Source organism: Cryptococcus depauperatus, chromosome 8 (assembly GCF_001720195.1).
Source record: "Cryptococcus depauperatus CBS 7841 chromosome 8, complete sequence".
Lineage (NCBI taxonomy): Eukaryota > Fungi > Basidiomycota > Tremellomycetes > Tremellales > Cryptococcaceae > Cryptococcus > Cryptococcus depauperatus.
In genome coordinates this window covers 370321-396158 of record NC_089475.1, presented here as the reverse complement: position 1 = coordinate 396158, position 25838 = coordinate 370321, and the positions used below count along the sequence as shown (strand labels likewise).

Below are 25838 nucleotides of genomic sequence, written 5' to 3'. Positions count from 1 at the left end.
ATTTCTCGGTCTCTTTAATATCAATTTGCCCGATTAAAGGTTTTTTCATCAATGAACAATTTAAAGAATTAAAACTTGGAAAAATAGCTTGATTAATATTTTGGTTTGGTTTTTTCAATTTTTCTCCCAAGAATGTCAAAATGTCTCTTTTTGAATTAAATGCGTTTGAAAACTGTCAGTTTTCTTTCTTTCTTTTCGCTTAATTTCATAAAATAATTGTCAAAAGATGCGCCGGATTCCATCACAAGTGCCAACGACTGTTGGTCGCCTTCTTCAAGGCGATGTGATCAAGTCTCCGCCGACGTGGTACACTCCCGTCCTCGCTCATCCTCCTCCTCAACTTCCGCCATACTCTGTGAAACACCGAGCTCGTCCTCATGAGCTCCCTCCAAACGCATTTTCAGACTCAGCAGCGATTCCAGAAGGAGAACTGGAGAGAAGAGATAAATTGAGAGGTTGGAAACAGCGAAAGGGAAAGCCAGAGAGGATAGTATATGAAGAAGACAGGATAAGGAGGCAATTCTTCAAGGATTTTCCATTTGAGGCTTTGAGGCCCATTTCAATGATTGAAGGATCACAAGTTGATATAAGTAAAAAGATTTCTGGACTAGAATGGACAAAGTTGGAGCAACGAGGGGGGTATCCCATTGTGGAAGAGTGCGTCTGGTTTTTTTTAGTTTTTTGCAGCAACTGTGTTGGGACGATTAAAGCTGACAATGATAAAAGCACTATCGATTTCATCATCAACTTGAAAAACACTCAATCTTTGTCAATCTCTGATGCCTATGCCATGGCTACTTTAGAATTTGTTGAATTGAGAGCGCGACACCAACATGCTACTATTGCGGCTGAGCTGGAAGCTAGTCATTACGGCGCCGAGTTCAAGCCTGATGCTTTTGTGTGTAATTTTGTACTTGTGCCGAATGAAGATACTGATGCTCGTGCCAATGAAGGAACGTGAATTCAACTTGGAGCAGAAGGCCCTCTCCACTCTGGCTTCTATATCCGCCCTGTCACAGTCTTCGTCTTCGTCTGTCATCAAATACCAAAAACAGCCTCGTTGGCAATGGTCCAATACGCTTCCTCCAGCCGCTATCCCTTCTATCCCTTTCAGCACAGGCGAGAATTATGTGGCAAGATGGAAAATGCCTGAGCCAGTTTATGCCGGCGAGGTCAAGAGAGAAGGTGATCTGCTGAACGCTATACCAGAAGACAAGGGCCAAGGACAAAAGGAGAACGCTGCGGATGATATTTTGGATGGCTTAAAACTTTTGTCGAGTGCATTAGGAAGTGCCAAGGCATAGAGGGTTTCACAGGAGATGCATCATCCAAATGCATGGCCTGGAACTGGTTCTTTTGTGCGAATTGCGTATTGGGAAAACATCAAGAATGGATCAGACCTTGCCTGATATAACACTTACAACGGAGTGCAGCAGAAGAAAACAACCTCCATGACTCCAAATGCTTTGCAAAGAACAAGAAGAGTCGCCTTTCCATCTCTATCTCCGTCTCTGTTACGTTTGCAGTGCAACTGAAAAATATAGACCAACTTGAGGAATAGTAAACCGTCTGTTGAAAAATGATAAGGACATTTCGGCTGCATTGATAGCCGAGAATATTCAGCTCTACTTTTTATCTTTTTTTATTTTGATGAAGGTCTTTTTTTTACAATTACTCTTTTCATTCTCATCTTTCTAAACTTTTATTTTTTTTCTCTTTTTGATAGTCATTCTTTTCAATCAGCAAAATGAATCTGCAAGCATTTACAGGAAAATTTCATCGAGCATCTGAACCTTCGCCCGGTGTTCTCTTGCTCGAGTTGAATAGGTTTGTTTATGTCTTCAACTCCATACTGATAGGTTGTCAAGCTGACAGATCACTATAGACCTCCAGTGAATGTCTTCAGTGAGGCGTATGTTAATGATGCTCCCGATGAGCATGTCTAAAGTGAAGTAGCATGTGGAGAGAACTTCAAGTTATAGTTCAACTCATCTCTGCGACGCCCAGTGTTCGAGTCGTCGTCCTCAGCTCTAGTATTGAGAAAGCATTTACTGCAGGGCTGGACTGTACATCGATCACTGCTCAAACATTACAGTATCATCTACTGACCGCATTGCATAATAGTGGCTGATACAGGTGGCTTGACCACAAGCTCGTCAGATCCTGCTCGCAAGGCATTCGAGCTTCATTCCCACATTATCGGATTTCAAGCAGCTATCTCTTCTCTCGCTCGCTGCCGTCAGCCAATTATTTGTGCTCTTTTTGGGGCGAGTGTGGGGTTAGCTATCGATATCGCTTCGGCATGCGACATTCGACTCTGTTCATCCAACACGACATTTGGTATATTTGAGGTCAATGTTGGGCTAGCGGCGGATATCGGAACACTGCAGAGGTTCCCAAAAATCGTTGGGAATGATTCGAAAGTGAGAGAACTGGCATTGATGGGTAGGCCTTTTAGTGCGGTCGAAGCAGAGGAGTTGGGATTTGTTAGTGAGGTTGTCCAAGGTGGAAGGGATCAAGTGATTGCAAGGGCAATTGAGAAGGCCAAGGTTATTGCCAGCAAGAGTCCTGTTGCTGTAATTGGTACAAAACATATTCTGAATCGTGAGTCCATCGTTGGACATTTATTAAAGTCACAACTTATATGCAACTACAGACGCGAGAGATCATAGTATTGAAGATGGATTGCAATACGTGGCAGCATGGAATATGTCTATGCTCCAATCCGATGTGAGTAAATTCTGTATATATGACTAGATGCCAATAAATGACCGCATCTCAGGACACGACAAAGGCAATGGAGGCAACATTCAAGAAGCAACAAACCCATTTCTTACCATTCAGTACCAAGTCCAAGCTATGATTAGAGAATTCCGCCATAGCAAAATTCTAAAAGAATGAAACGATCTCGTACATCAAAATGTGCCATCTCAAGATTACAATCATTTGATACAAAAAAGAAGAAAAGTATACTATGCTGAAGTCATCTCTCATATCCTGTCAAAACTACCTAACCAATCCTATTGGATATTGAACAGTTTCCTATCAACATCTGTTTTACTCCATTTTGATACCCAGTTCACTGAGTTTCTCCTCACAATCGTCAATCTTTCTCTGGAAAACTTCCTCCGCATAATAAAGATTTACAGTACGTTCGTGCAATTTGATTTCCAATGCCGTCACTTCATCTTCTCTGTTTTCAATTGCAGCGGTAATCAGCTCGAGACGAACTTCTCGCTGTTTATTCACCCGCTCCAAGTTTGCAACGTATCGCGCATATTCCAAGAGTTCGTCTTGGATTTGTCGAACATTGCGCTCTTGTTCCAAAACTTTTGCGTATCGTATATCGAGGATCTCTTCTTGTTGATAAAGCTGTTCTTCATCTTGGTCCAAGGCTTCTTGACGTTTAGCCATACATTCCTGCTGCAGTTCCATCTTGGCTTGACGGGATTCAAGCTCTAAGAAGCGTTTGACCAAATCTTGCTCACTCTCTCGCTGAAGGGAGCCGATTGGTCTCAACGTCGCAAACGCCTCATTGATATTACTATTCTTGGGCTCATCGGCAAAAGGCCGTTCGGTATGTGTTTCCTCGTTGGCTATAGAGGCAACAAAATCCATCATACTGTCTGCGACAGGATAATCCTTGTCGTAAACGTTTTGGCCAGTTCTACCATGAGTTGGCTTGGGATGAAGTAACTCTGAACCATTCGAGGCCAGCGGTTGGATCGAGCCTCGATAGAAAGTGTTTAAAGATACGAAGCCATCTGTACTTTTGTTCAACATCAATCACCAAGGGTTGTCAACCACTCACCGTTTTGAAATGTTAAATAGTCTAATATTTCGAGCTTACAGCCATAATAGCCCTTGCATACAAGCTCAAAGGCGCTGTATCCATGAATAGCATCTTGTTCTTCAACCCATTGCTAAAGACAACCCTGCGTAAATAGACATTCAAACAACCAAAGAAACAAGTCTTACTAGGAGGTTTGTAATAGTTTGATAGAATCCTTGAAAAGGCCCGTTTTTGATATAGACTACGCTATCGGTAGTAGTATACTCTGTGTCAATCAACACTGAGCGTTTCGACTTGGCTAATTCGTGACCAAATTCATGCTCCAAGGTAGAGCTGAATCCAAGTGTAGTAAAGAAGAGCTGGCACTTGAACTTTTTAGCTTGAGTCTGAAAAACCATGCCGAGATATATCTGTGAATACGGGATTATAGACTTGAGGGGAGCAGGAAAAATAACGATGGTCCTACATGTATACATATTTGGATCGCATACAACTCCATCCGATAGTTCAAGAGGACTTGTTATTGACGCCGGATACAGAAAAACATCAAGATATGTATCCGCAACGGATCTGTGGACTAGTATTGCATTGAGCTCGCCATGCATAGCGTCTCTTTCTGGTAGGCTTGATTGAAAGCATTGGAAGAAAGATTAGAAAATGATTTTGTTGGTATAGAAGTAGTCTGTAATGAGTTAATAGAAAACTGTCTCCAATAGTTCCAGTGTTTTCACAAGTGCAGTGAGGCTTGACGGAAAGCCTTATCACTTTTAATGGTATGAGTTTTGCATCCAAGTCTGCAACCAACATAGAGACAGTTTTCGCATGTAATCAGAGGTAACAGTCGTATAATACACGCTCGTCAACAATTTTACCGAGCAAAACGAAAGAAAAATACGACTACTCTGATCTAATAGTGTCCTTTACAAAACTACAGGCCTTGCTTCCGGAAATTCTACTCGCTTTTCTTCCTCTCTTGGATAAATAGTGAATCCTGTTCCTGATCTATGCACAGACGGTCCAGCGCCTATACTTTCCACTCCTGTTGACTGTGCTTGTGGGAAAGAGACATTTTCTTGTGGTGGGTGGTAATGAGGAAGGTGTTGGGAGTGTAAATGACCAGATGGAGGGTGGGGCGTTGAGGCGGAAGGTCGTAGCGGTGTGATGCTGTCTGTTGATTGATCAGGGTGATAGCCGTAAGAAATGTCTTGTTCTCTGACGGGTGGCTCACCATCGTCATATGTAGACATTCGGTTCACTTGATCATACCTATTTACAATTTCAATAAGTATTCTAAACACGCGAATGCACGTACCGGATATCATACGGATTCTGGTATTTTTGAGTTTTTCCCTGTGAATTGAGTTCACTAATACCAATCTCTTCCATCTCCGACCCCTCTCTTCTCTGACCGCCGGCCAAAATCGGACTCCGTGCTTCATCGTCTCCTGTTAGTCCTAGAGGAGGGACGGCAGTTTCCCATTCCATGAGGCCGGCATTCGTACTAGGTCTTGCAACGCCAGTCTTGGGATCAAGAACGAGACCTTGAGCAGCGGCTTCAATCCGGCGACGACGCCAAACAGTACGCCGAACCTTGTTCATTCTATGCCAAATGTACCAGGCGGCCCATATTGTCATCACTTTTCTCTATTGTTATTGAAGTTCGAGTTAGTTGAAAAAAAACAGACGTACAAAACCCGCCAATAAGGACGCCGCGAGAAACCCATTTCTCTTTTGCGCTTGTATCTTTTGGCTCAGCAAACATAACACCAAGGTATACTACAATGAGCTACCTTCTAGATCAGCAAATAATAATGGTCACTAGTAGAGAGACTCGCTTGTTTTGGTAAAGTCAGAACTGCGGCCAAGGTAAAGATCCAAATATTCATGCCGCAGGTTGCGAATACGGCTGTTGTAAAATGTCTGATAAACAGATCAGATAAACCATAACAGAAAGTGTAGATACTCACCCAGGTATAGCACTCAATCTCACAACAAAAATGATGAAAAACCCTCCTTCTCTGACAACATGGGCCATGCAAGCATAATTGAAATTATTTCGTTCATACTTTTCGGCATGGGATCGAAGCCAATACTTGAATGCGTAGAAGTTGCCAATCTCGCCCAGCAAGGTTCCAGCAGAGACAATACCGAAACCTACCCAAAGACCCCAGACGACGCCGACCAACACAGCAACGATCTAGGTAATGATTAGCACATCCCAATTCATAAAAAGACTCACTTCATGACCAAAAAGGGGCGGGAAAGAGATAACAAACAAGACGGCTAGAGTGGTGTCAACACGAACTCGCCATATGTGCGATCACTACTTGCCTATTGGAATCAACCATCCAGCAGGTAAACTGCTCGTTAGCTAGACCCACCGCCGACCAGACTTACTCTTTCATCCAGTTAGCAACCGGTGTAAGCCATTTCACAATCTACACGACTGTCAGCCATTTTCACGCCATGTTCAACGTACATTGTCATGGTATATGGTCATAAGAATCACCAAGACACAAATCACCGCCGCAATCAGATAATAATCTGCAATCATCAACCGTCGTCCTCGTCGCTACCGAGAATGCACCCACACCACCATTCTAATCTGATCCAGAACCTCCACTTTTTCATCTCATCCCAGTCAATCATCCCTCTCTCCATAAACTCCTTCTCTGCTGCTTCGTCCTCCTTCGTCCACCCCTCTGGATATTCGTCTTCCTTGCCTCTCTCTAGGTCTCGTGTATCCCTTGACGATGCTGGCGTCATCCGCTCCATCTCTAACCGACTTTGCTCGTGGCCGTTGTATCCCTTGCCGGCGCGCTCTGCCGGCTCTAAGCTGTAAGACGGAGGATATGGATGCGAGATTTTTGCACGCGTATCCATTGCGAGTATCGTTGTAGTTGCAAAAGAAAAAGAAAAAAAAGAAAGACGTCAAAAGAAAATAGCTGCCAAGAGGTCCCAACTATCAAAGGAAATATGCTGTTCAGTTCAGCGCACAGACCTCAACGCACAACTATGAATGGGTGGCAAAAATATATAAACAGAAAGGATGTCAAAAAGGCGGTGTGATAATGAAAAAAACGCGTACACGTCATCATTCATGCGACGCGTCAAACTCTGCACGAGAAATCCATCAAACTCCATAGGGCTACTTTTCCATCTTTACCGCCACTCGCCATCCATCTTTCTCTTTTGTTTTCCACTTCTTCATCGCTTTCTTCTGCCAGGTCTATTGTAGACTCGGGATCCTCCACGTCCACAGGAGGCATGGGTAAGTGATGCGCGAATGCGATGGCATGGACAGTTTCTCGATGTGAAGAGAGGCTGCCCAAGGGTTTGGAGGTGGCGGCGGAAAAGAGTCGTATTCTGTCGGAATTAGCGGCGGCGCTGAAAGTGCTGGATCGACCTACTTGCCATCCCATCCGCCCACAGCCACGACCTTGTCATCTGCCGAGATGGAAATGGACGAATTGCCAATCTGCTTGGTGGCATATGGCTTCATGACACCCTCATCGTTCTTTTCGCGCTCACCCTTCCATACCTGCCACGAGTGTGAGCTGCATGGTCTCAAAACAAGCACCCACCTCTGCAAGCTCATACCGAACTAGCCTATGGTCAGCACTGACACTCCAAGCCCTACTCCCGTTACTATCCACCCCAGCAGCCATGATGGCCTCATTGTGTCCCTTTCCGCTCCATCTGACCGTCCATGGGTTTGGTCGTTGAGACAGTCGGGCGTCATACTGCTGCTCGAGGGAAGAAATGGGTGCGGAAAACACCTCAAGGCGCCCGTCTTCATATGCTACGGCAAGGCCGACCAACTCTTCGTCAGAAGAGGATGGTGGTGGAAAGAACAGGTGCAGAGACATGACCAAGCCTGATCTGGAAGCGCCTGGCAAATCGGCAGCTGATGGTTGAGGTGTGGGTTTGGATGAGAGATTTATAGAAGCATGAAGCCGTCTGAGTGAGGGGATATGGTATATGTCGACCTTTTGCTATCAGGACGAGCGTTGAGTGTTGGACGTACAAGCTCAGAGTCTACGAGACCTGGTACGGCCATGATACCCTCCTTGTCTTTACCTTTTTTGTCAAGAGTTTTTCCACTGTGTAAAGTCACAAGTGAAAAGCGACAGAAATTGAGAGCGTTTGTTGGCAAGGATTTTGTGATGGGAGGCGCTTCACCTTTTGATCTGGACGATATAAACAAGGTAGGGACTGGAATATAGGGCTTCTTGAGCGGTTCATAAAAATGTATCAAGTTGTCCCTGCCGTGGCTATAGTGGAGCGTTAGAATAATCATGCTGTAGAGAAGACACAATACCTAATTAGGCCACCCTTCCATTCAGCTACGCCCAACACGCCGCCCTCATGAGCTTTCCACCATCCTACCACTCGCCTCACTCCGAGGTCCAGTACGGAGATGTATCCATCTTGATCACCGCAGTAGAGCAAAGTATTATCGGGTGAAAAGACGATGGCGGAAAGAGGAGATGAATGGCGAAAGGTATGGAAAGGTGTTGGAGGAGTAGGCATGTCTATTAATTGATATGTTTATACTGTTGAGGTAAATAGAGAAGCAATATCAACGTTTATCAACTTGATCGTAAAGTGACGGTATTGACTTTCTGCTCTCTTCCGACGGAAACGACAAAAGTGGCAGATCACGCTCTCTAGTGACGATAAGTATTGGATACACTTGTCATTTGTTTTCATCTCTTCCTTTCCAACTCTAGACTTTTTTATTTTATGTCGCGTTGGAATGTACTCAAGAACTAATGTCCAACAGACCACACTTGATACATTCGTCCACATCTCCTCGTCAAGATGACAGCACCCATCTCTCTCAATTTTCCCCTCCTTCATCACATTCTTTGCCTTCATCCGGGACAGCTTGCTTTCACAATCCTTCTTCGCCTCCTTCCCCTCGGGCAACAAAACTCACATCGCTTAGCTGTCCGAGGAAGAGCTTGGGATTGAGGAAGGCAAAGGAAATGATCTATGAGAGAGCGCAAAAAGGAGAGATCATAAGTAATTACCAGGGGAGCCAGGTATTTGATAAGCTGCCTATTTCTGAAAAGGAGATCCACAAACTTCCAAAAAAGGTAAGTCGTTTAGGATTTCTTTTCATACTGGCAGCTTATGTTGTATTCAATTTCGCAGCTCAGACCGTACTACACCAAACTAGCAGTTCTCCATAGGCATTATGTCGAAGTAGACTCTATACTCTCTGGTTCACTGCCTGCCAACATTGCTCTTTCTTTTGCGCCTTCTCGAAGCTATGTTGAACGATTGAGGGATCTGGAAGAGGAAATCGCGAGTCCGGGATGGAGGAGGGGTAGTTATTGGCGCATCAATGGCAATCGTGAAGGAAATAGGCAGGAGCAAGAGGAAGCAGAAGAGACAACAGCATTGCTGGGCAGCAAGGTGGAAAAGAGGGAGAGAATTGCTCATCTAGCAATTATCGGTCTGTCTCTGTCAACAATAACGGGATACGTTGGGCTGATGTTTTAGTATAATTAGTAAACACTATCGTCAATATCTTGCTTGTCGTCGGCAAAACCGTTGCAGTCTTTTACTCATCTTCCATTTCTCTTACAGCCTCGCTCGTTGATTCTGCTCTGGATTTGTTGAGTACGTTGATCATCCTGGGTACGAGCTGGGCGATAGGATGGAAAGTGAATAGGGATGCTTATCCCACTGGAAAGAGAAGATTTGAGCCATTGGGTGTTGTAGGTCTGGGTTCTGCCAATAAGAACATCTCGAATTGGAAAGCTGATAGGGACAAACAAGTTGATATTCTCAGTTGCCATGATTGCTTCTTTCGTTCAAGTTTTCGTTGAATCATTTCAGAGGGCAATAACTCCCTCACAGAACAAACCCGTCGACCTTGGTCCTCTTGGTTTGGGGTAGGATCTTCTTCACCATGGTTGCTTTATAATGTTGACGTGAACCAAGTGTCATGCTGGCCACCATAGGCATCAAATTTGTTCTGCGAGTTGCCTTGACAAAGTAAATATTCGGAGCTAATCATTCAAACCTAGATGGCTGTGGTGTTCTCAGATACCTTCCTCCGGTGTACAAGCACTGGCACAAGATGCAGAAAATGATGTCTTCTTCAACATTATGTCTCTTGCCTTTCCTGTAAGTCAAAGATACACGAAAGAACCAAGTTGATGCTGAAGTTATAACAGTGGATAGGATCGTTTATGCGCTGGCAGTTGTTGGATCCTATTGGAGGTATGATCATCTCTGCGTACATCATTTTCGAATGGATCAAGACGCTACACGAGAATTTTGCAAAGCGTGGGCTTCAGCATTGATACACGGGTGCATCTAGCTGATATAGGCTACAAATAGTTTCAGGAAAGACAGCTTCAGCTGACCAAATCACTCGCATTCTCTATCTCGTTTCCAGGTTCAACCCTGTCCTAGAAATCGCAGACGTAGAGTGCTACCATATAGGGTAAGCTTTATTACTCGAGAAGGTTACATCAGGCTTAGCATAGGCAGAGACGATTTGATTGTAGAAGTCGATGTTATTCTGCCAAAAACCAGTACGTTACATTTTGCACATGATGTGGGAGAGACAATACAGTAAGCCTTCCTCTCTAGATATAGATATCAGCTAACACATATTTAGATGTGTCCTGGAAAGGTTAGTTCCTAGTCATGAGAATGATTGCTTCTTGCTAAAGATGGGCCAGCCTGGACGGGATAATAAGAGCCTATGTGCATTGCGATTACTCATCATCAAACCCGTGAGTATATTTCCGGCAACAAGATGAAAACAAACCTGACCACGACTACCAAGGCAACAACATACGGCACATAAACCACAACCGTTTCCCGTAGCTCGTTACACATCTTGTTCTTCTCCATCCTCAGACTCTGCTACGCCTACTCCCAAAGCGTCGCAATATCTAGGGCTAAACGGCGTTGCTCGTTGTGGAGGGAGCAACGAAGCGGTGCACACCCTTGTCGAAGAGCCAGAAGATCTAGCAGGAGATGTAGACGAGAGATGACAATGTGTTGGAGATACAAATTGTGTTTATAAATATGCTGGGTGTATTGTGTGTGCGGACATGTTTCATGGGACATGACGGACATGAAGAAACGGACTGGCGGCGTGTGCCGAGGACGCGTCTCAGCGTGTTTTTTGTTTTTTGTTTTTTTTTTTTGCAAATGAACGTGGTTGAGTCAACTGGGTGGCGAAAACGATTCGTGGCGGAGAAATGTTGGGGTTCAGGCATAGGATTGCCTCGTGTAAAAATGAAGGGTCCGCGACGCGGTGGACTGTGCGTTGAGGGGCGTGCACTGGAGCGTGACAGACGCGACAGTCATCCACTTACTTTAGCTTGATTTTTTCTCACAAAATCCAGCCAGTTTTACGTCCATGCAGAGTGCGAGAGAAATATATAAAGCAGCGCATTCGCCACCGCTTTTTGTTGTATCTCATCAATGTCTTCTTGTGTAAACGGACGTATGGGCAGACAGAACGCGACTGATTTGTCCTTTGGACTTTCCTGAAAGTTGTGTGGACGGTTGGAGAAATCTGGTTGTCCCGTCACTCAAACAAGACAAACATCAAACATGTCACGCCCGCCTCTCGTACAATAACAACGACAGCCACTCTTCTGTTTATCTTTTGCCTTTCCATCTTAACTTGCGCGACTGACGGACCGGCTTGACGATTTTTGTTTCCTTCACGCTCCTTTACGATTCTCCACGACCTTTTGCACGAATCCTAATGCCTGCCCAGCAGTGATTGCCCACTTGGTTTTACTCAACAAAGCTTGCCGAATCAACAACTTGCTCCATCTAGATACTTTTGTGCTCACTCAACGTCACTCTTTCTCATCTAGATGACCATGATCCAACCAACGCTTCGCAAATCTAAATCAAATCTTCGTCAGAGGTTAGGCCTCACAAATCGTACGAACCATCCGATGCCCATGACGGCTCCATCAACAACGAATCTTGCCTCGACCATTGTTGGCCCCCATCCTTCCTCAACCGCTTATCGCCCAGACTCCCGTCAAGCGTTTGTTGATTCAATTCCCAATGCCTCCAAGAGGAAACCTGATTTCGATACCATATCATACAACAGTCAAATGTCGGCCAGTGCTGTAGGATACGAGGAAGAGACTACTGCGGAGACACTGGTGTCATCTGAGGGAACAAGGACATCAACGGGATCAGCTGCCCAATTTCAGCAATCAACGCCACAGAATAGCCCATCTTATCGAGCTGTTAACCAACATCGAGCCCCAGCAGAAGGCTCACCTCGCCCAAACAACCCAAACACCGCCCCTCACGCTGACGACATATTTTCACTTACAGACCAACAACTTTCTGATCAGTTTACGTTTATGTCGGAAGTCGGTTATGGAAACTGGGGATCAGTATGGGTGTGTAAGCCCAAAGATGCGGAGAGTGCGCAATTCACACAAGGAGCCATGATTCGGCTGGGAAAGCAAGCTGCGGCAGCTGGTGGAGCAGGCGCAGATGGCAAAGTTGCCCTCAAGCTTGTCCATCGAAGCAAAACGCCAGTGAGCATCAGTCGCTCAACTGCTGTATCGTATCCTGACAGGTTTTAGACTACTGCCGCTCGAGTGAGAGCACTTTGGGGGGAAATGAAAATTATCAGATCGCTTCGGCTGGAGCCTCACCCCAGCATCATCCAGTTCGAAGCTTTTGTCATCACTCCTAGCTATGCTCTGTGAGTTTTTGCCATGAGAAATGGATTCGTTGCCAATGTTTTGTAGTGTGATCATGCCTTATATGTCTCACCTCATTCCTGTCTGCCTGGATCCTTCTGTTGCCACACCCTACTTTCGCCAACTCGCTTCTGCTGTAGGCTATCTTCATGACCGCGGTATAACTCACAATGATATCAAACCTGCCAACGTCTTGCTCAGTTATTCCAATGTGCCGGTGCTTGTTGACTTCGGTTTCGCACAGAAATGGGACGTTGGATCGAGAGGAGCCTTCTTGAGTTCAATCAGTTGGGGTACCCCAGAGTACCTTGACCCTCAAAGGGCAAGAGGTATGCCTCATGATGAACGAGCGTCTGATGTTTGGTCTCTTGGTGTATGCAAAATTCCATCGTTCAATGACATACCGACTAACTTTTATATAGATCACTATGTTTGAAATTCTCGTCGGACGTACGCCTTTTGAGACCGATGATCAAGAGCAGTTTTCTACTCCTGAAGAGCTTGTGGTATACTATGAGAGAACAAAGCGAGGCGAATGGATAGGTGAATGGGACATACCTGAAGGTAATTATATCAATGATTATGTCAAGATTGCGCTGACGAGACCATAGACATTGAGAATCTTCTCCGTCGAATGATTCACCCTGATCCAGCTCGTCGTATAAGCGCGATCGATGCCTATCAAGATCGCTGTTTGCAACCCTGCGCTCCCAACGTCATTATAACGCCTCAATTTGTGCGCACAGCCGCTGCCTTTGATGAGGAAGATACTTCTACGCCCGCACACCCTGATTTCGTTGACGAGAACCCTGCTGGAGCTGTCATATCTGTCCATATGACAAACAAGCAAGTAGTCGAGAGTAGTGAAGGAAAGGAATTACGCAAGACCAAGCGTAAAACCAAGCGTGCTGGTCAATCTATCAAAGAGGCACCGACGTATTCAACAACCCCTGCTCTTGGAGAGTCTATCAAACAGCACGCTGCTGTTGGACAAACTAGAAAGGAGAATGTTGCAGGAAAAGAGAACGAGGTCATCATCGAAGTGGTTAAAAAACAGAGCAAGCTGGTCATCAGGAAAGTGAAAGATGGAGAAGCTGAAGAGAAGAAGACGAGCAACGCTACAAATGCGAAAGATACCAAACCTACTCAGCCACTCAGAGTGCAAGAGTTTTCATACATTGGTGAGAAAATCGGTGTTAAAAGTAAAACAATTGTTGATGTAGTTATAGCTGATAAAAAAGTTGTTCCTCGCACGTCCAATTCTCAACTCACAAATCTTTCTCGGCCAAGTTCAGCCACTAGCAACCGTAAAGAACTCAACCGTGTAACTTCTCTTCACACCCTCAAAGACAGAAGGGTTTCTGCTCTTTCTGGGGCTACCTATGCCAAGGATAAACAAGAGGCTGTTCTTCGTACTATGCGCTCTCTTGAAGGTACCCGCAAACACTTTACTGTCGCTCAAAGGGGGAAGGCTCAAGAAGCTTTCGCTCACATCAAACGCCCTGCTCCTAGCCCACCACGGCCTAGAAGTCTTGACTCTGCCGTGGAAAAAGAGAAATATGTGGATGAACGGAGGAGTCTTGGTCTAGACAGGGCACTCTTGGGTGTTTTCAAGGAAGAATTGGCTATAAAGAATGAAGAAAGTAAGGACGAATTGGGGAAGCAACAAAAGACACCTCCAGTGTCACCGCGTGGGTTGTTTTTCTCTTCAGTCCAAATTTATACTGAACGTTGTGCAGCTCGAGCGAAAAGGACAAGTGCACACCGCTTGCCCACTCCTTCACCACAAAAATCCCGTCGACAAGGCATTCGACCTCATGCACAAATGGACGCCACCACTGGCAAAGTTTTTCCTGCCTCGGATGACGAGTCGCCTCTCTCCGAACTACGTGAAAAAATCGTTCTTTCTGATCAAAAAACTACTGCCTCTGATCAAGAGAAGCTTGTAAGATTCAGGCCAGTTTCAGTCGATCTTGTCGAGACACTCAGACTGTCAGAAATTTCTCATAAATCTCCATCGTCCTCCAGAGTCCCCACACCTGTTGAAACACCTTTCAATGCCGAAGCCAGACTAGAACCTAGGCGCGTCTCGGAAGAAACTGTAAAATCTATGCCTGCTCTATCTCGTACCAAATCAATTGAACAGCTCACCATGGATTCCCGGCTGGACAAGATGTCAAACTGGATCAAATCAGTTGAGGCAATCATTGAGGATGCTCGCAGAGCTGTTGCTGAGGGACGTGAACCCGGTCTTCCCGTCCTTACTGTTCCTACTGAGATTGCGGGAGACTCTCAAGAACACCGTTTCGGTGTCACTCCCGACAAGAGCAATGCCATACCACATCATCTTCGTACAAACTCATTACAAGTTGAGCCTTCTACACCTCCCAAATGGATGACATACGAGGAAGCTGAAGAACAGGTCAAAGTTGCTAATAAATGGATTGAAGAGCAAGGAAGGAAGAAAAAGGAGCGACCAACTGTTGGACATGTCCTCAAGCTATTCGGTGGCGACAAGGAAAAGCCTGATACTGCCTCTGGTTCCAGGTCCGGTACTCCTGAACCAGGTCACTTTGTTCCTCTTAAACCACCGGCACCCGCTCTTCGTGGAGTGCCCTCTACGCCTGCTCTCAGAGCTTCTGCGGCCGTCCGTCAATCTAAAGTCCCCCATCGCAAGTCTGAATCCAACCTTCGTAATTTCAATACGGTGCCTGCAATGCCCTCAAGTTTTGCCGCAGGACCAGAGTATGATGCCGATGACGACGAGGAACTTATAAGTCCTAGACAGGGCAGATTCGAAACAGCTATCTCTGGTGATGGCATTGTTAGACAAGGCGATGGGTGGACAAGTGGTTTACCTCGTCGAGAAGTTAAGCCTTCATCCTCAATAGCGTCTCTTCGTGAACGTGCCCGCGCGTTACTGGGAGACAGAGATAGACATATTGTCGACTTGTCCAAAGAACCACATCACAAGATTGAAAAGAGATCCTCAAGACTGACTCTTCGAGGCGACAAGGGCAAAGACAGAGAGGAGCATTTTGCCAGGCCGGGAACGCCTGGTGCTCAAAGTGTGTTGGGCATGCGTGCGGGAACTGGCGACAGAAAGATGAAGGGTTGGGTCAAGAGTTTAAAGGGTGCGATGGGGATGGGAAAGCGGGAAGAGTCATGAATAGAAAAGTTGTCTGTGTTTTTTCCATATTGGTTTTCTAGATATCTCTGCCTCTCGTTGTGCCGCTACATTCTTTATTATTATGCTTGAGATTTTCTTATACCCCTTCTATGCCATACATGCCATTCTTTTCTGGCCCGTTGAGATTTGTTTGTTTATTCTTTTGATTTTCGTTTATGGCTTGTTCATGCCACATGTATCGTTTTGACATTTGGTATATTGGCAGCGGGTATACTGGCAGTGAATCGTACTTGTATCTGTGTTGTATTTGTGGGATAGAGACTGAACTTGGGTAATAGAGATGTTGCTGTTGGTAGTGGATGGCAGCTCTTGGGCTGATGAGGAGTCTTTGTTCAGTATAGGATGGTTGACTGAGCTCGTCAGAATGAATCGTCAAAGTGGCTTGTCTCGTAGGATCAGCAAGTTCAATGGAGCGTACTGGAGTGGTGGTCTTTGTTTATGGGATAGTTGAAGCTCTCATTCTTGACTTGATAACCGTCAGCATCAAAAAGGTGCGTCAGTTCAGCTGTCAGCGTTTTGGTCAAACCAACCAGATCAAGGATCAATGGCCTATCAAGTAGTGAGTTTATATCAGTCTATATGGCATGAGGTCCTACGACAGCTACTTTTCTGAATACCTCTGTCAAGAGATATCCTGCGTCTAGGCTTTCCCTTTTAGCTGTCAGATACTTTCGTCCACTTGTCCACCCACAAGCGACGTGCAGCCAGGATTCTTTCACAGCCGAAGCGGACATCAGCATGGCGAATGGATCGCAGGTCAGAGATATGAAAAGTCGAGGACGCTCAAAAGCATTGTCCGCTTTATAGACATCTTCATCGTCGTCTTTATCAGCCGTTGAAGGAGTCCTTCATGATCATGGCCAATGATACACCCTTGCATGTCAATTGTATCTGACGGTCCGCGTTTCTTTGTGTTTTTGTGGCGAATGAGCAGGAAACCCATCCTAAGCGCCTTCGCAATGAGCCTTGTATGCGCTGCCATCAAGAAGGACGTCAAATTCTGCAGGCGAGGAAAGCTTGATCTTGCAAAGCCATCCTAAATGATACGCATTAGCTCATACCATTCGCCGTCCATGGCATTCAGAGTCCAAAGCCCGTACCGTCCTTTTCAGGAGACTTGTTGAGTAGACCTGGCTGGTCGGCAAGGCTCTCGTTGATGGCTTCCACAACACCAGAGACAGGCGCATAAATGTCAGAGGCAGCCTTGACAGACTCGACTGCTCCCACAGAGTCTATACAAAAGTTATTAGCTCCACCTATACGCAAGGCCAAGATCTACGCGTACCACCTTGAGTGACTTGAGACCCTTCAGAGGGAAGTTCGACAAAGACGACATCTCCCAGTGCTTTTTGAGCGTATTCCGTGATACCGATTGTCCCAGTATTGGTCTCAGAGTCAAGGGTGACCCATTCATGGTCAGTGGTGAATTTAGCTGTACTTACCGGGAATAGAGCCAGTAATAATTATCAAGTTAACGATTGTTCAAAGAACGCGTTATCGCTGTCAGACTCACTGGTCGAAGCAAACCTGACCGTTTGGTAACTCAGACTCGATGTAATAGGCTTGGATGCAAAGCAGGTCTTCATAGAGCCAGCAAGAGGGCGCGTGATGGGACGAAGCGCAGAGAACATGGTTAAATGGCGTTGTCGATGGTGTTTGAGTAAAAAGGTGAAAGAGAAAGATAAATGGATAAAGTGGTAAACAGATTGGACCTTTTTTCCAATCAGTGGTGGAGGCTTCGTTTAATCTTTAACGTTGTCTCTTGTGGATACAAACAGAAATGAACAGCATAGTATGATGGGATATACATGGCAGAAAGAGAGAAAAGCTACGCTAATCTCCTGGCAAATGCATGACTCGCTTGGCAGACAAGCATCTTACTTGATAAACCTACAAAAGACAAGTTCAGCGACCGTCCACAATTTTGCAAGCCCAGCTGCTATGCAGCATTGGAGAGCTACATAAACAGTCCAAGCGGTATCTGCCAGTTTATTGGGAAAGAGGAGAGCTCACCTGTGCATAAACTTTTTGTGAAACTCGCTCCTTAGCAAGTCGTTGACAAATTCTCCCCTTTTAGGCTTATTATCCACTCCAGCAGCTTGATTTTTGAATACTAAATCATCATCCCATCGTCGAGCGACCTTGAAGGATGAGGCTGCTGATGTTGTCGACCCCGGTGTGCCAGGAACTGTCGAAGGCGAGGTGCCCAGCGCCGCCTGGAGATTCAAGAGTGGATTGCCCACTGCAATTTCGGCTTCACGAGATATGGCTGCATTAGATGCTTTTTCGGCTTCCTGTAGGAGAACGATTTGCAGTCAATGGCAAAGTAGAAAAAAAAAAGAGAAACGAGAAAGACATACAAGGCGTGCTTTCTCTTCCGCTCGTTCCTGCTTGATCTTTGCAAGTTCAGCCATTAATGCTGCTGTGTCATCCTCATCATCATCGTCATCGCTGCTGTTTGTATATCAGCTGTGGCTTTCACAGTCGGATGGGAAAGGTTTGTCAAGAAGTCAATCAGGACTCACTCATCATCGTCATCGTCATCACCATCTTCCACTCCGTTGGCCTTTTGTTTCCCATCGTTTCCTTCTTCTTCGTCACTACTCTCATCGTCTTTATCCATCTCTGCCGCTTCCTCCAATATCTTTCTTCTCTTTGCTGCCGCTTCCTCTTCCTCGTTTCTCCCGTCTTCTATCCTCAGCTGTCCCTGTTCACCCGGCACAGGTGCCAGTGGTGGTAACCCTTGTGCTTTTCTCTTCTTGTCTAATGCCGCTCTCTCGGCCGCCAAAAGATCTGCTTTCAAGTCACGTCTTGCAACATCTACAGTGGATGTTTGGCCTGATTGACGGAATTTGAGCTTGGTATGCGCTGCCAGGGAGAGTTTGGAGATTTGTTGCGAGCCGGATTTAGTTTCCCGTCCTTGAGTAGGGTTCCATGTAGGACGATGCGCTTGAGACATATTTTTGTGTTGTGAAAAGGAGAAATATAAATTTGACCAAGTTTAAATCAAGTTGGATAATTGAATAAAAGAGATTGAAGGAATGATTTTTGATTCCGTTGGATGAAGAACCACTTATACAATTTTTGACTAAACAATCACAATGGGTAAAAAGAAAGTAGAACAGAAAATGAGTTATATGCGTATTAGAAAACTGTAATCCATTGAGAATGAATATGCATAAGTCGATAAAAACCAAAATGTGATGTCTTTTCTCTTCATCTACTCACAGCGTATTAAAAATGCCCATCCAAAGACAATATTGAACCAATCTATTGCCCAAAGTTCTCCAAACCCACATATTCTACACCCTTGCCGTTCTTGACACTTCCGATAATCCAAGCATCTTCCCCGTTCTCCCTCAAACTCTCCAGCGCCGAGTCAACCTTGTTTTGACTCACGACGATAACCATTCCAACACCACAGTTGAACGTTCTCACCATCTCTTTGGCTTCCACAGCGCCTGTACGCATAAGCCATGACCAGATGGCAGGAATTTTGTAGCTGTTGAGATCAAGAGTGACTCCGAGATCGGTGGAAAAGATACGTGGAATGTTTTCGGTGAATCCACCACCTGTGATGTGAGACATACCTTTGTACAGACCAGCTTTAATACCAGGCAAAAGAGGTTTGATGTAGATTTTTGTTGGAGTCAGCAGGGCCTCGCCTAATTTGACTTTGGAATCCCAAGGAGCGGTAGAGTGAAGAGAAAGATTGGCAAAGGAAATGATTTTTCTGATCAGAGAGAAGCCGTTAGAATGAGGACCAGAAGATGGGAGGGCAATGAGAACGTCGCCAGCGGCGATGTCGGGTGTTGGCAGTATTTGATCGCGCTCAACGGCACCAACAGCGAAACCAGCAAGATCATAATCATCGCCATGATACATCCCTGGCATTTCGGCCGTTTCCCCTCCAATCAATGCACATCCAGCTTGAAGACATCCCTCTGCAATACCAGTAATCACATCAGTAGCCACAGGGACATCCAGCTTGGAGCACGCATAATAATCGAGAAAGTATAATGGCTCAGCGCCCTGGACAATCAAGTCGTTGACACTCATAGCGACGAGGTCGATACCAACAGTAGAGTGCTTTCCAAAGTCGAGAGCCACACGAAGTTTGGTGCCGACACCATCAGTACCAGACACAAGGATGGGGTTTTTGTACCCAGTGGCTGCAAGATCAAATGCACCACCAAATCCACCAATCTCTGTATCGGCACCGGGTCGGCGGGTCGCCTTGACCACAGGCTTAATCTGTTCAACAAGATCGTTTCCTGCATCTACAGATACACCTGCCGCGGCATATGTCATGCTCAGAGGCTCGGCGAATTGCTCAGCAGAGAGCGCTCGATAGGCAATGTCTCGTCGGACTGTTTTGCCCTTGAAATCAATTTGATTAACACCTTGGTAGGCAAGGTCGACAGCGGCGTGGAGAGTACGGGCAGAAGCACAAACGGCGAGGACACGACCGCCATCAGTGACAAGAGTGTTTTTGATGGCTGTGCCAGCGTGGAAGATCTCAACTCCTGTTGGTGATGAGCGCATCGTCTATGTAGATTGACTAGCCGTACCAGAAGGAGTGGACCCAATGGTCATGGGTATGCCTTTAGGGTAAGACCCGGGGTAGCCCTCGGAAGCAAGGACGATGGAAACGGCAAAGCCCTCCTTGTACTCGAGCTTGACAGAATCCAGTCGTCGCTCGACACAAGCCTATAAATGTTAGTTGGTTTGCGACTACGGCAGGAAAAAAACAGAAACCCACAAGCATAACCTCGGCGAGGTCCGTCTCGTCACTCAACAACAGCATTAAAGCTTGAGTTTCAGGATCACCAAATCTGACATTGTACTCCAACACTTTCGGCCCATCGGCGGTAATCATAAAGCCTGTAAACAACATGCCAATGAATGGATAGCCTTCTTGTCTCATACCCTTGATGGTAGGCTCCAATACTTCTTTGACACATCTCTCCATGACTTCTTTGGTCGCTATGGGAGCTGGCGCATACGCACCCATACCACCCGTGTTCAGACCCGTGTCTCCCTCGCCAATACGCTTGTGATCTTGAGCAGCAGGCATGGGCACAATAGTGTATCCATCAGAAAAGGCAAGAACTGATATTTCAGGACCAACAAGACATTCTTCTACGACAACCTCATCTCCAGCATCGCCAAATTCCTTGTCAAGCATGACACTCTTGAGTGCGGCCAGAGCTTCTTCGCTTGTTTGAGGCATTAGCACGCCCTTGCCGGCAGCGAGACCGGATGCCTTGATGACACACTGGCCTGATGGAAAAGGGTTAGACTGGACATATTCAACTGCCTCATCGTATTGAGACGCTGTAAAAGATCTGAAAGCAGCGGTAGGTATGCCGTGTCTTGCCATAAATCCCTTGCTCAAAGTCTTGCTTCCTTCAAGCATGGCAGCGGCTGGAGAGGGACCAAATACAGCGATACCTGCCTTTCTAAATGCACCTTCTACGCCATCTACCAGCGGCTGCTCTGGCCCTGGGACGACAAGGTCAATGTTTTGCTGCTGCGCCCATTCAACTACCGATTTAAAACCAGGCGGCTTTCCCCATGCCATTGCAAGATTAGAAACCTTTCCACCCATGGACGCTGTACCACCGTTACCTGGACATACCACCACGCGAGCGATACGTGATGATTGGGCCAACTTGAATGCCAGTGCGTGCTCTCTACCACCGCCGCCGAGGAGAAGAACACCTAATCCAGACTTTGGGCGGGGAAAAGAGGCAGAGCTGGACATGGTCGGTTTTTAAAAGAGAATATCAGAGTTGGTAAAAGATTACATGTATTAATGAGAGATATAAATTGGACTCTATCTCTGCAGACGGGATCAAATCTCAAGTTACAAAAGTTTCTCTGGCGCGCCTAATTTATTGTGTAGTTGAAGGCATCTGGTGTGCCACACTGGGTTTGTGTTGGTATATTATATGTCTACTAATATACCAACGATTGTTCCTAATACAGCAAATGTAGCACTGATTATGCGTCGAAATAAAGCATCTAAAGAAAAGATAGTTTACAATATTCCTCTTTATATATCTTCTGTTACTGCCCAGGAAACGCTTGTTCCAGGTTGAATAATATAATGGACAGAGCCAGACCTGCAACAAGCTACACAAGACAGTGGAGGTCGCCGCAGCACCTCCATAAGCGTGGTATACGGCGATGCACTTACGTGTATACTGGGAGTGGTAAAGACGTCAATAAGTCCGCCAACGAAGAACATAGAAGGATAAGGAAATGGATATATAGATAAACCATAGAATACTTTTACCTTGGATGCTTCATTTCTACGCCACACCAGTGCTGGATTTGCTGTATCAGAACATCGGTTACCATAGCTATACCATACTTACATCTGGTATACCTAGAATATAGAAGCAACAAACTCACTGTCGCACAAAGTGCTTTCACTTTGTCTTGTGCTATCTATATAACGGAATCAAATCCTTGACATACTTCCTTAGAAAGGTCACGTGACCATCCGCGGGATCGAACCTCATCAGCTTTGAAGACTCTCCCATACATGACACACATCTCAATCATCTTGAACTTGTACTTGCCACAATTATTCATACCTCTTAATACAAGCAAACCAACTGCATGGTGCTCTATCAGCATGCCCAGATACAGCGACCGCCAACGTCTGTTGCGAAATCTTGAATATGGCATTGCCAAATACTTCCCATATTGGCATATTAATGTAGTCCGTGACTTCATCCTTCATCTAATACATCTTCGCCGAGTGGTACTCTCGCATCGCTACCTAGAGCGGCCGAAGACATACAAGAACCATTCTCTGGCTCTGGATAACGGCTATCGTTTTCCCCAGCATGAGCAGACCCACTTGCACCTTTTTCGTGTGTCTTCAGCCGAACTAGATTGCCTCGTCGACCTTTTTGGCAGTGATCCAGTTTTCCAATCGACCGGTAGAAAGCCACAGGCCCCTGCAAGGCTCCAATTGGCCGTCTTCATGAATCGTATGGCCCATGGAGAATCTGAGGGATCAATTGCCCAGCGATTCGACTTGTCCCGTGAGCTACTTATTTATCTCGAGCCACAGAATATTGATCTGAGCAGAGGGGGACGTTGCTCGCTTCTATGACCGTTGTATTACTGCTATTGTGGGCCGTTCATCCGAATTTATCGTCTGGCCAAGACGTACTGAGCGCGACAGGATCAAATGCGCTATACAGGACCTCTGGGGCCTTCCCAGTTGCGTCGGCTTTATTGGTGGTTCACATATCAACCTAGCAAAGGTTCCAGCCAAGCCAAAGGGAGGTGCTGCAAGCGTTTGGACACAAAAATCTCAACATGGCATGCTTCTGGTGGCTGTAGTAGACCATATGAAACGCTTTACATACATTCAGTACGGTTATTCGGTCAGATCAAGCGACATGCAAGCACAACAAACCTCCTCACTTTATACCAACCCAGACAACTTCTTCTCGCCTGGTGAGTACATGTTAGGTGATGCAGGCCTACGATGTACTCCCACAGTCATTGCTATGTCCCGTAGAGCAGACGGACAAACTGATCTTAACGAGAACCTAGTGAGTTTAGTGTCTGCATAGCCCTCTGCAGATTATTTCAGCATACTGCTTATGTGTGGCGACAACGCTTTTATGATCTGCAAGCTGATGTGAGAAGATTTTCTTCAATTCTAAAGCTGCAAAAGCCCATGCGATGGTAGAACAAGCCTTCGGGATCCTCAAAGCACGATTTAGCCACCTCCGTTCAGCCAGTATGCGTATGCGGACCGAGCGAGACGATATGCGCCTGATCCTCACCCTAAATGCCGCTTGCATCCTGCACAACCTGTTTCTCGGGAGCTGGAAGGCTGTTGTTGACACAGACGACCTCCAGGACATCATGCATGAAGAGCGAGAGGTGCGGGCAGAACGTCTGCGTCATAAAGATTACTCTAAACGGTTTCCAGAGCAGTACAGGCGGCGAGAAGAGGTAGTCAGGGAAATGCAGATGATCGACAAACGTCGTCGAACTCTGTAGGTGCTGCATTTTTATTCATTACTTACATGCATGTCTCTCTGGCCTTCCCTGTATTGCTTCTATCTGGAGCTTGGCACTCGCCCAAGCTTCAGGATAACTCATATGTCACTGAGAGCCCTCCAAGTCATGAGATCGCCAGCCAACAGCCTTATCAGCCGTATGCGTTGCTCATCCCTTTCTCCCTATCTTCTTTCGCGCTCGATTTCCATCCTTTCCTCTTGAAGATGAAGCTTTTTGGTCTTGTATTCATTCTCTGAGTCCTCCATATTGCTCATGCCTTTCTTCACAGACACGTCATATCAAGGGCGTTTGCCTATAAATCAATGGTATCAGCTTTCCTGTAGCCACAAGACCTGTCTCGTGTGGCAGTGGTTCACTATGTGCCCTGTCACTAACGCTAATTGGGCCTATAGGCTTTGAAGAACCCATAGAAACCATGGAACTACTTCTGCCTTGACTGTTAGCTCGCCCTGTGTCGATTTCACAGGCTTCAACCTCTCGAGGTTTGTCTATTATGTCGATTTCTTCTTCTGGGGTTGCAAGTGTGGTTCCGCCCGTAAAAGCAGCATCGCTTTGGGCTTCTCGAGCATGTTAACCGTGCTCGAAACCTGTGAGCGCAAGATTGGCTGATAGCGTCGAATCGTCACGGCAGCATCGCTGGCCAAAATCCTCCGCTTTGTAGACGAATCCTAGGCGAAAGAGGCCAGGACATAGCCGCTCACAGTGGCCTACAGGACAATATAAGCTTTGTATAGAAGAGACAGAGTGGCCATAATAGCGATAACAAAAGTAGATAAGAAAGGGCTCACCATCAACACTCTCTCCAATACATGCGCGCTCGTCGCCTCCTTGCGCCTTATTGATCCGATATCGACCATCACCTTCACTTGTACCGTTGCGAGCGAAGGAGCGGCTGACATCTCCACGACGTGGCAGTATGGTGGCGGTCTAGAGTTACCGCTCGAGTTGTCTGACCGAGCTGAGCTTGCTGATGCTTTCGACATGCCTGTAACTGGTCTCTAAGAGAAAAAATGTAAATGTAAAAGAAGGTCGTATAAACGGAAAAATGAAATTGTTTGTTCGTGTTTACATCTGAGAGATTATCCAATCTGGTAATTCTCACGTAAAATATTCGCTTTCGTCCCATTGACGTAAGAAATGGCTTCCCCCAATAGGCGAAAATAGGACAGCGAGTGTAAGATCGTAAGAACTAACGCGTTCATATAGTGCTCTTGAGAGATATGAAGCCGTTTTTTACGTCTGTCTCGGTATATGTTGAAACTCAAAGTATCCAGCAGAGCCCGAGTCTAAGCATTCAAACTTGTCATTGAGAGCCTTCTTTCTTCATCCAAAGCCGTACGCAAATTGCAGGCAATGAGCTGATCATCGAAATGTATGGAGAGCATGAGCCATTCCTCCTCACACCGTCTACTGGGCCTTCAGCTATTCCCATAGATCGTATGTGTATGCCGTGGTTGTAGAACACATGTCGGGAGGAAGAGAAGCTTGTACCTCAAGTGATAGCGAATTGATGATCAGGATAAATGCTTCATAATATCCAGGCCTTGTAAGAATGTCCCATGGTGTAAGGTAAGACCAATGTCGGTTGCCATGATTTGATATCAAGGGCAAAGTCCAACAAGTGAGAGCCAATACTTGATAAAAGGTAAATGACTTTCGAGAAGACTTAGCGGTGTGTGAGGTAAGTTTGCCTTTTGCTCTTTCAGTGCAGTGACTTGCCACTGGGTGTTACCAAATTCTTTCACCACTCATGTCATAAAGAGCAAGACCTGTGTACTTGAAAAAGTACCCAGGACTTTGCTTCCAGTTGTAAACTAGGTGTTTGTCGCTTTACTACAGATATAGCGGTGTAAGCCTTGTTTATAATGTCTGTATCATCTGCCGTTAAGCGGTGAGGCTCATCGCTTGTCAGAGTTTGTATGAATTGCATGTATATAAGTAAAAGAGAAATTAAAGATACAAATTGAACTCCCTGCTATCTACAGACGGGATCAATTTTCAAATTACAAAAACTTCTGATGCACCTAATTCTGCTAACGTAGATAGATCATCCAAAGATACTTTACTTTGACAGTTTGTA

General features: G+C 45.8%; 11 protein-coding genes across 11 annotated transcripts; 5 read left to right on the top strand and 6 right to left on the bottom strand.

Annotated features, from left to right (window-relative positions):
* Window positions 1-226: 226 nt before the first annotated feature.
* L203_106065 (uncharacterized protein) lies at window positions 227-1304 on the top strand (the record flags this gene model as incomplete). The annotated part of the gene is made up of 3 exons (XM_066215425.1): window positions 227-657; window positions 727-898; window positions 954-1304. The coding sequence occupies 3 exons, from the start codon at window positions 227-229 to the stop codon at window positions 1302-1304; spliced, it is 954 nt and encodes a 317-aa protein (XP_066071522.1).
* A 443-nt stretch (window positions 1305-1747) lies between these two features.
* On the top strand, window positions 1748-2863 carry L203_106064 (uncharacterized protein; the record flags this gene model as incomplete). Its single annotated transcript, XM_066215424.1, has 6 exons — window positions 1748-1827; window positions 1886-1912; window positions 1957-2066; window positions 2125-2604; window positions 2657-2730; window positions 2783-2863. The coding sequence occupies 6 exons, from the start codon at window positions 1748-1750 to the stop codon at window positions 2861-2863; spliced, it is 852 nt and encodes a 283-aa protein (XP_066071521.1).
* Window positions 2864-3057: 194 nt separating this feature from the next.
* Window positions 3058-4191, bottom strand: L203_106063 (uncharacterized protein; the record flags this gene model as incomplete). Its single annotated transcript, XM_066215423.1, has 3 exons — window positions 3058-3764; window positions 3812-3923; window positions 3979-4191. The coding sequence occupies 3 exons, from the start codon at window positions 4189-4191 to the stop codon at window positions 3058-3060; spliced, it is 1032 nt and encodes a 343-aa protein (XP_066071520.1).
* A 522-nt stretch (window positions 4192-4713) lies between these two features.
* Window positions 4714-6676, bottom strand: L203_106062 (uncharacterized protein; the record flags this gene model as incomplete). The annotated part of the gene is made up of 10 exons (XM_066215422.1): window positions 4714-4961; window positions 5022-5059; window positions 5106-5430; window positions 5483-5579; window positions 5629-5713; window positions 5761-5990; window positions 6033-6076; window positions 6125-6164; window positions 6273-6337; window positions 6385-6676. The coding sequence occupies 10 exons, from the start codon at window positions 6674-6676 to the stop codon at window positions 4714-4716; spliced, it is 1464 nt and encodes a 487-aa protein (XP_066071519.1).
* A 227-nt stretch (window positions 6677-6903) lies between these two features.
* Window positions 6904-8326, bottom strand: L203_106061 (uncharacterized protein; the record flags this gene model as incomplete). Its single annotated transcript, XM_066215421.1, has 5 exons — window positions 6904-7159; window positions 7204-7334; window positions 7378-7788; window positions 7836-8067; window positions 8115-8326. The coding sequence occupies 5 exons, from the start codon at window positions 8324-8326 to the stop codon at window positions 6904-6906; spliced, it is 1242 nt and encodes a 413-aa protein (XP_066071518.1).
* Window positions 8327-8568: 242 nt separating this feature from the next.
* On the top strand, window positions 8569-10815 carry L203_106060 (uncharacterized protein; the record flags this gene model as incomplete). The annotated part of the gene is made up of 12 exons (XM_066215420.1): window positions 8569-8895; window positions 8954-9257; window positions 9314-9522; window positions 9584-9699; window positions 9749-9784; window positions 9835-9934; window positions 9985-10096; window positions 10151-10256; window positions 10304-10387; window positions 10434-10448; window positions 10498-10551; window positions 10605-10815. The coding sequence occupies 12 exons, from the start codon at window positions 8569-8571 to the stop codon at window positions 10813-10815; spliced, it is 1674 nt and encodes a 557-aa protein (XP_066071517.1).
* Window positions 10816-11661: 846 nt separating this feature from the next.
* Window positions 11662-15679, top strand: L203_106059 (uncharacterized protein; the record flags this gene model as incomplete). Its single annotated transcript, XM_066215419.1, has 7 exons — window positions 11662-12342; window positions 12391-12512; window positions 12559-12883; window positions 12933-13074; window positions 13122-13691; window positions 13740-14201; window positions 14250-15679. 7 exons carry the CDS (start codon window positions 11662-11664, stop codon window positions 15677-15679), a joined length of 3732 nt encoding a protein of 1243 aa, XP_066071516.1.
* Window positions 15680-16644: 965 nt separating this feature from the next.
* L203_106058 (glycine cleavage system H protein) lies at window positions 16645-17331 on the bottom strand (the record flags this gene model as incomplete). The annotated part of the gene is made up of 4 exons (XM_066215418.1): window positions 16645-16736; window positions 16801-16932; window positions 16986-17132; window positions 17214-17331. The coding sequence occupies 4 exons, from the start codon at window positions 17329-17331 to the stop codon at window positions 16645-16647; spliced, it is 489 nt and encodes a 162-aa protein (XP_066071515.1).
* A 274-nt stretch (window positions 17332-17605) lies between these two features.
* L203_106057 (uncharacterized protein) lies at window positions 17606-18659 on the bottom strand (the record flags this gene model as incomplete). The annotated part of the gene is made up of 4 exons (XM_066215417.1): window positions 17606-17657; window positions 17714-17994; window positions 18061-18154; window positions 18226-18659. The coding sequence occupies 4 exons, from the start codon at window positions 18657-18659 to the stop codon at window positions 17606-17608; spliced, it is 861 nt and encodes a 286-aa protein (XP_066071514.1).
* A 311-nt stretch (window positions 18660-18970) lies between these two features.
* Window positions 18971-21467, bottom strand: L203_106056 (phosphoribosylamine-glycine ligase; the record flags this gene model as incomplete). Its single annotated transcript, XM_066215416.1, has 3 exons — window positions 18971-20226; window positions 20272-20410; window positions 20463-21467. 3 exons carry the CDS (start codon window positions 21465-21467, stop codon window positions 18971-18973), a joined length of 2400 nt encoding a protein of 799 aa, XP_066071513.1.
* A 1249-nt stretch (window positions 21468-22716) lies between these two features.
* L203_106055 (uncharacterized protein) lies at window positions 22717-23737 on the top strand (the record flags this gene model as incomplete). The annotated part of the gene is made up of 4 exons (XM_066215415.1): window positions 22717-22761; window positions 22808-22851; window positions 22905-23280; window positions 23378-23737. The coding sequence occupies 4 exons, from the start codon at window positions 22717-22719 to the stop codon at window positions 23735-23737; spliced, it is 825 nt and encodes a 274-aa protein (XP_066071512.1).
* Between the last annotated feature and the right edge of the window lie 2101 nt (window positions 23738-25838).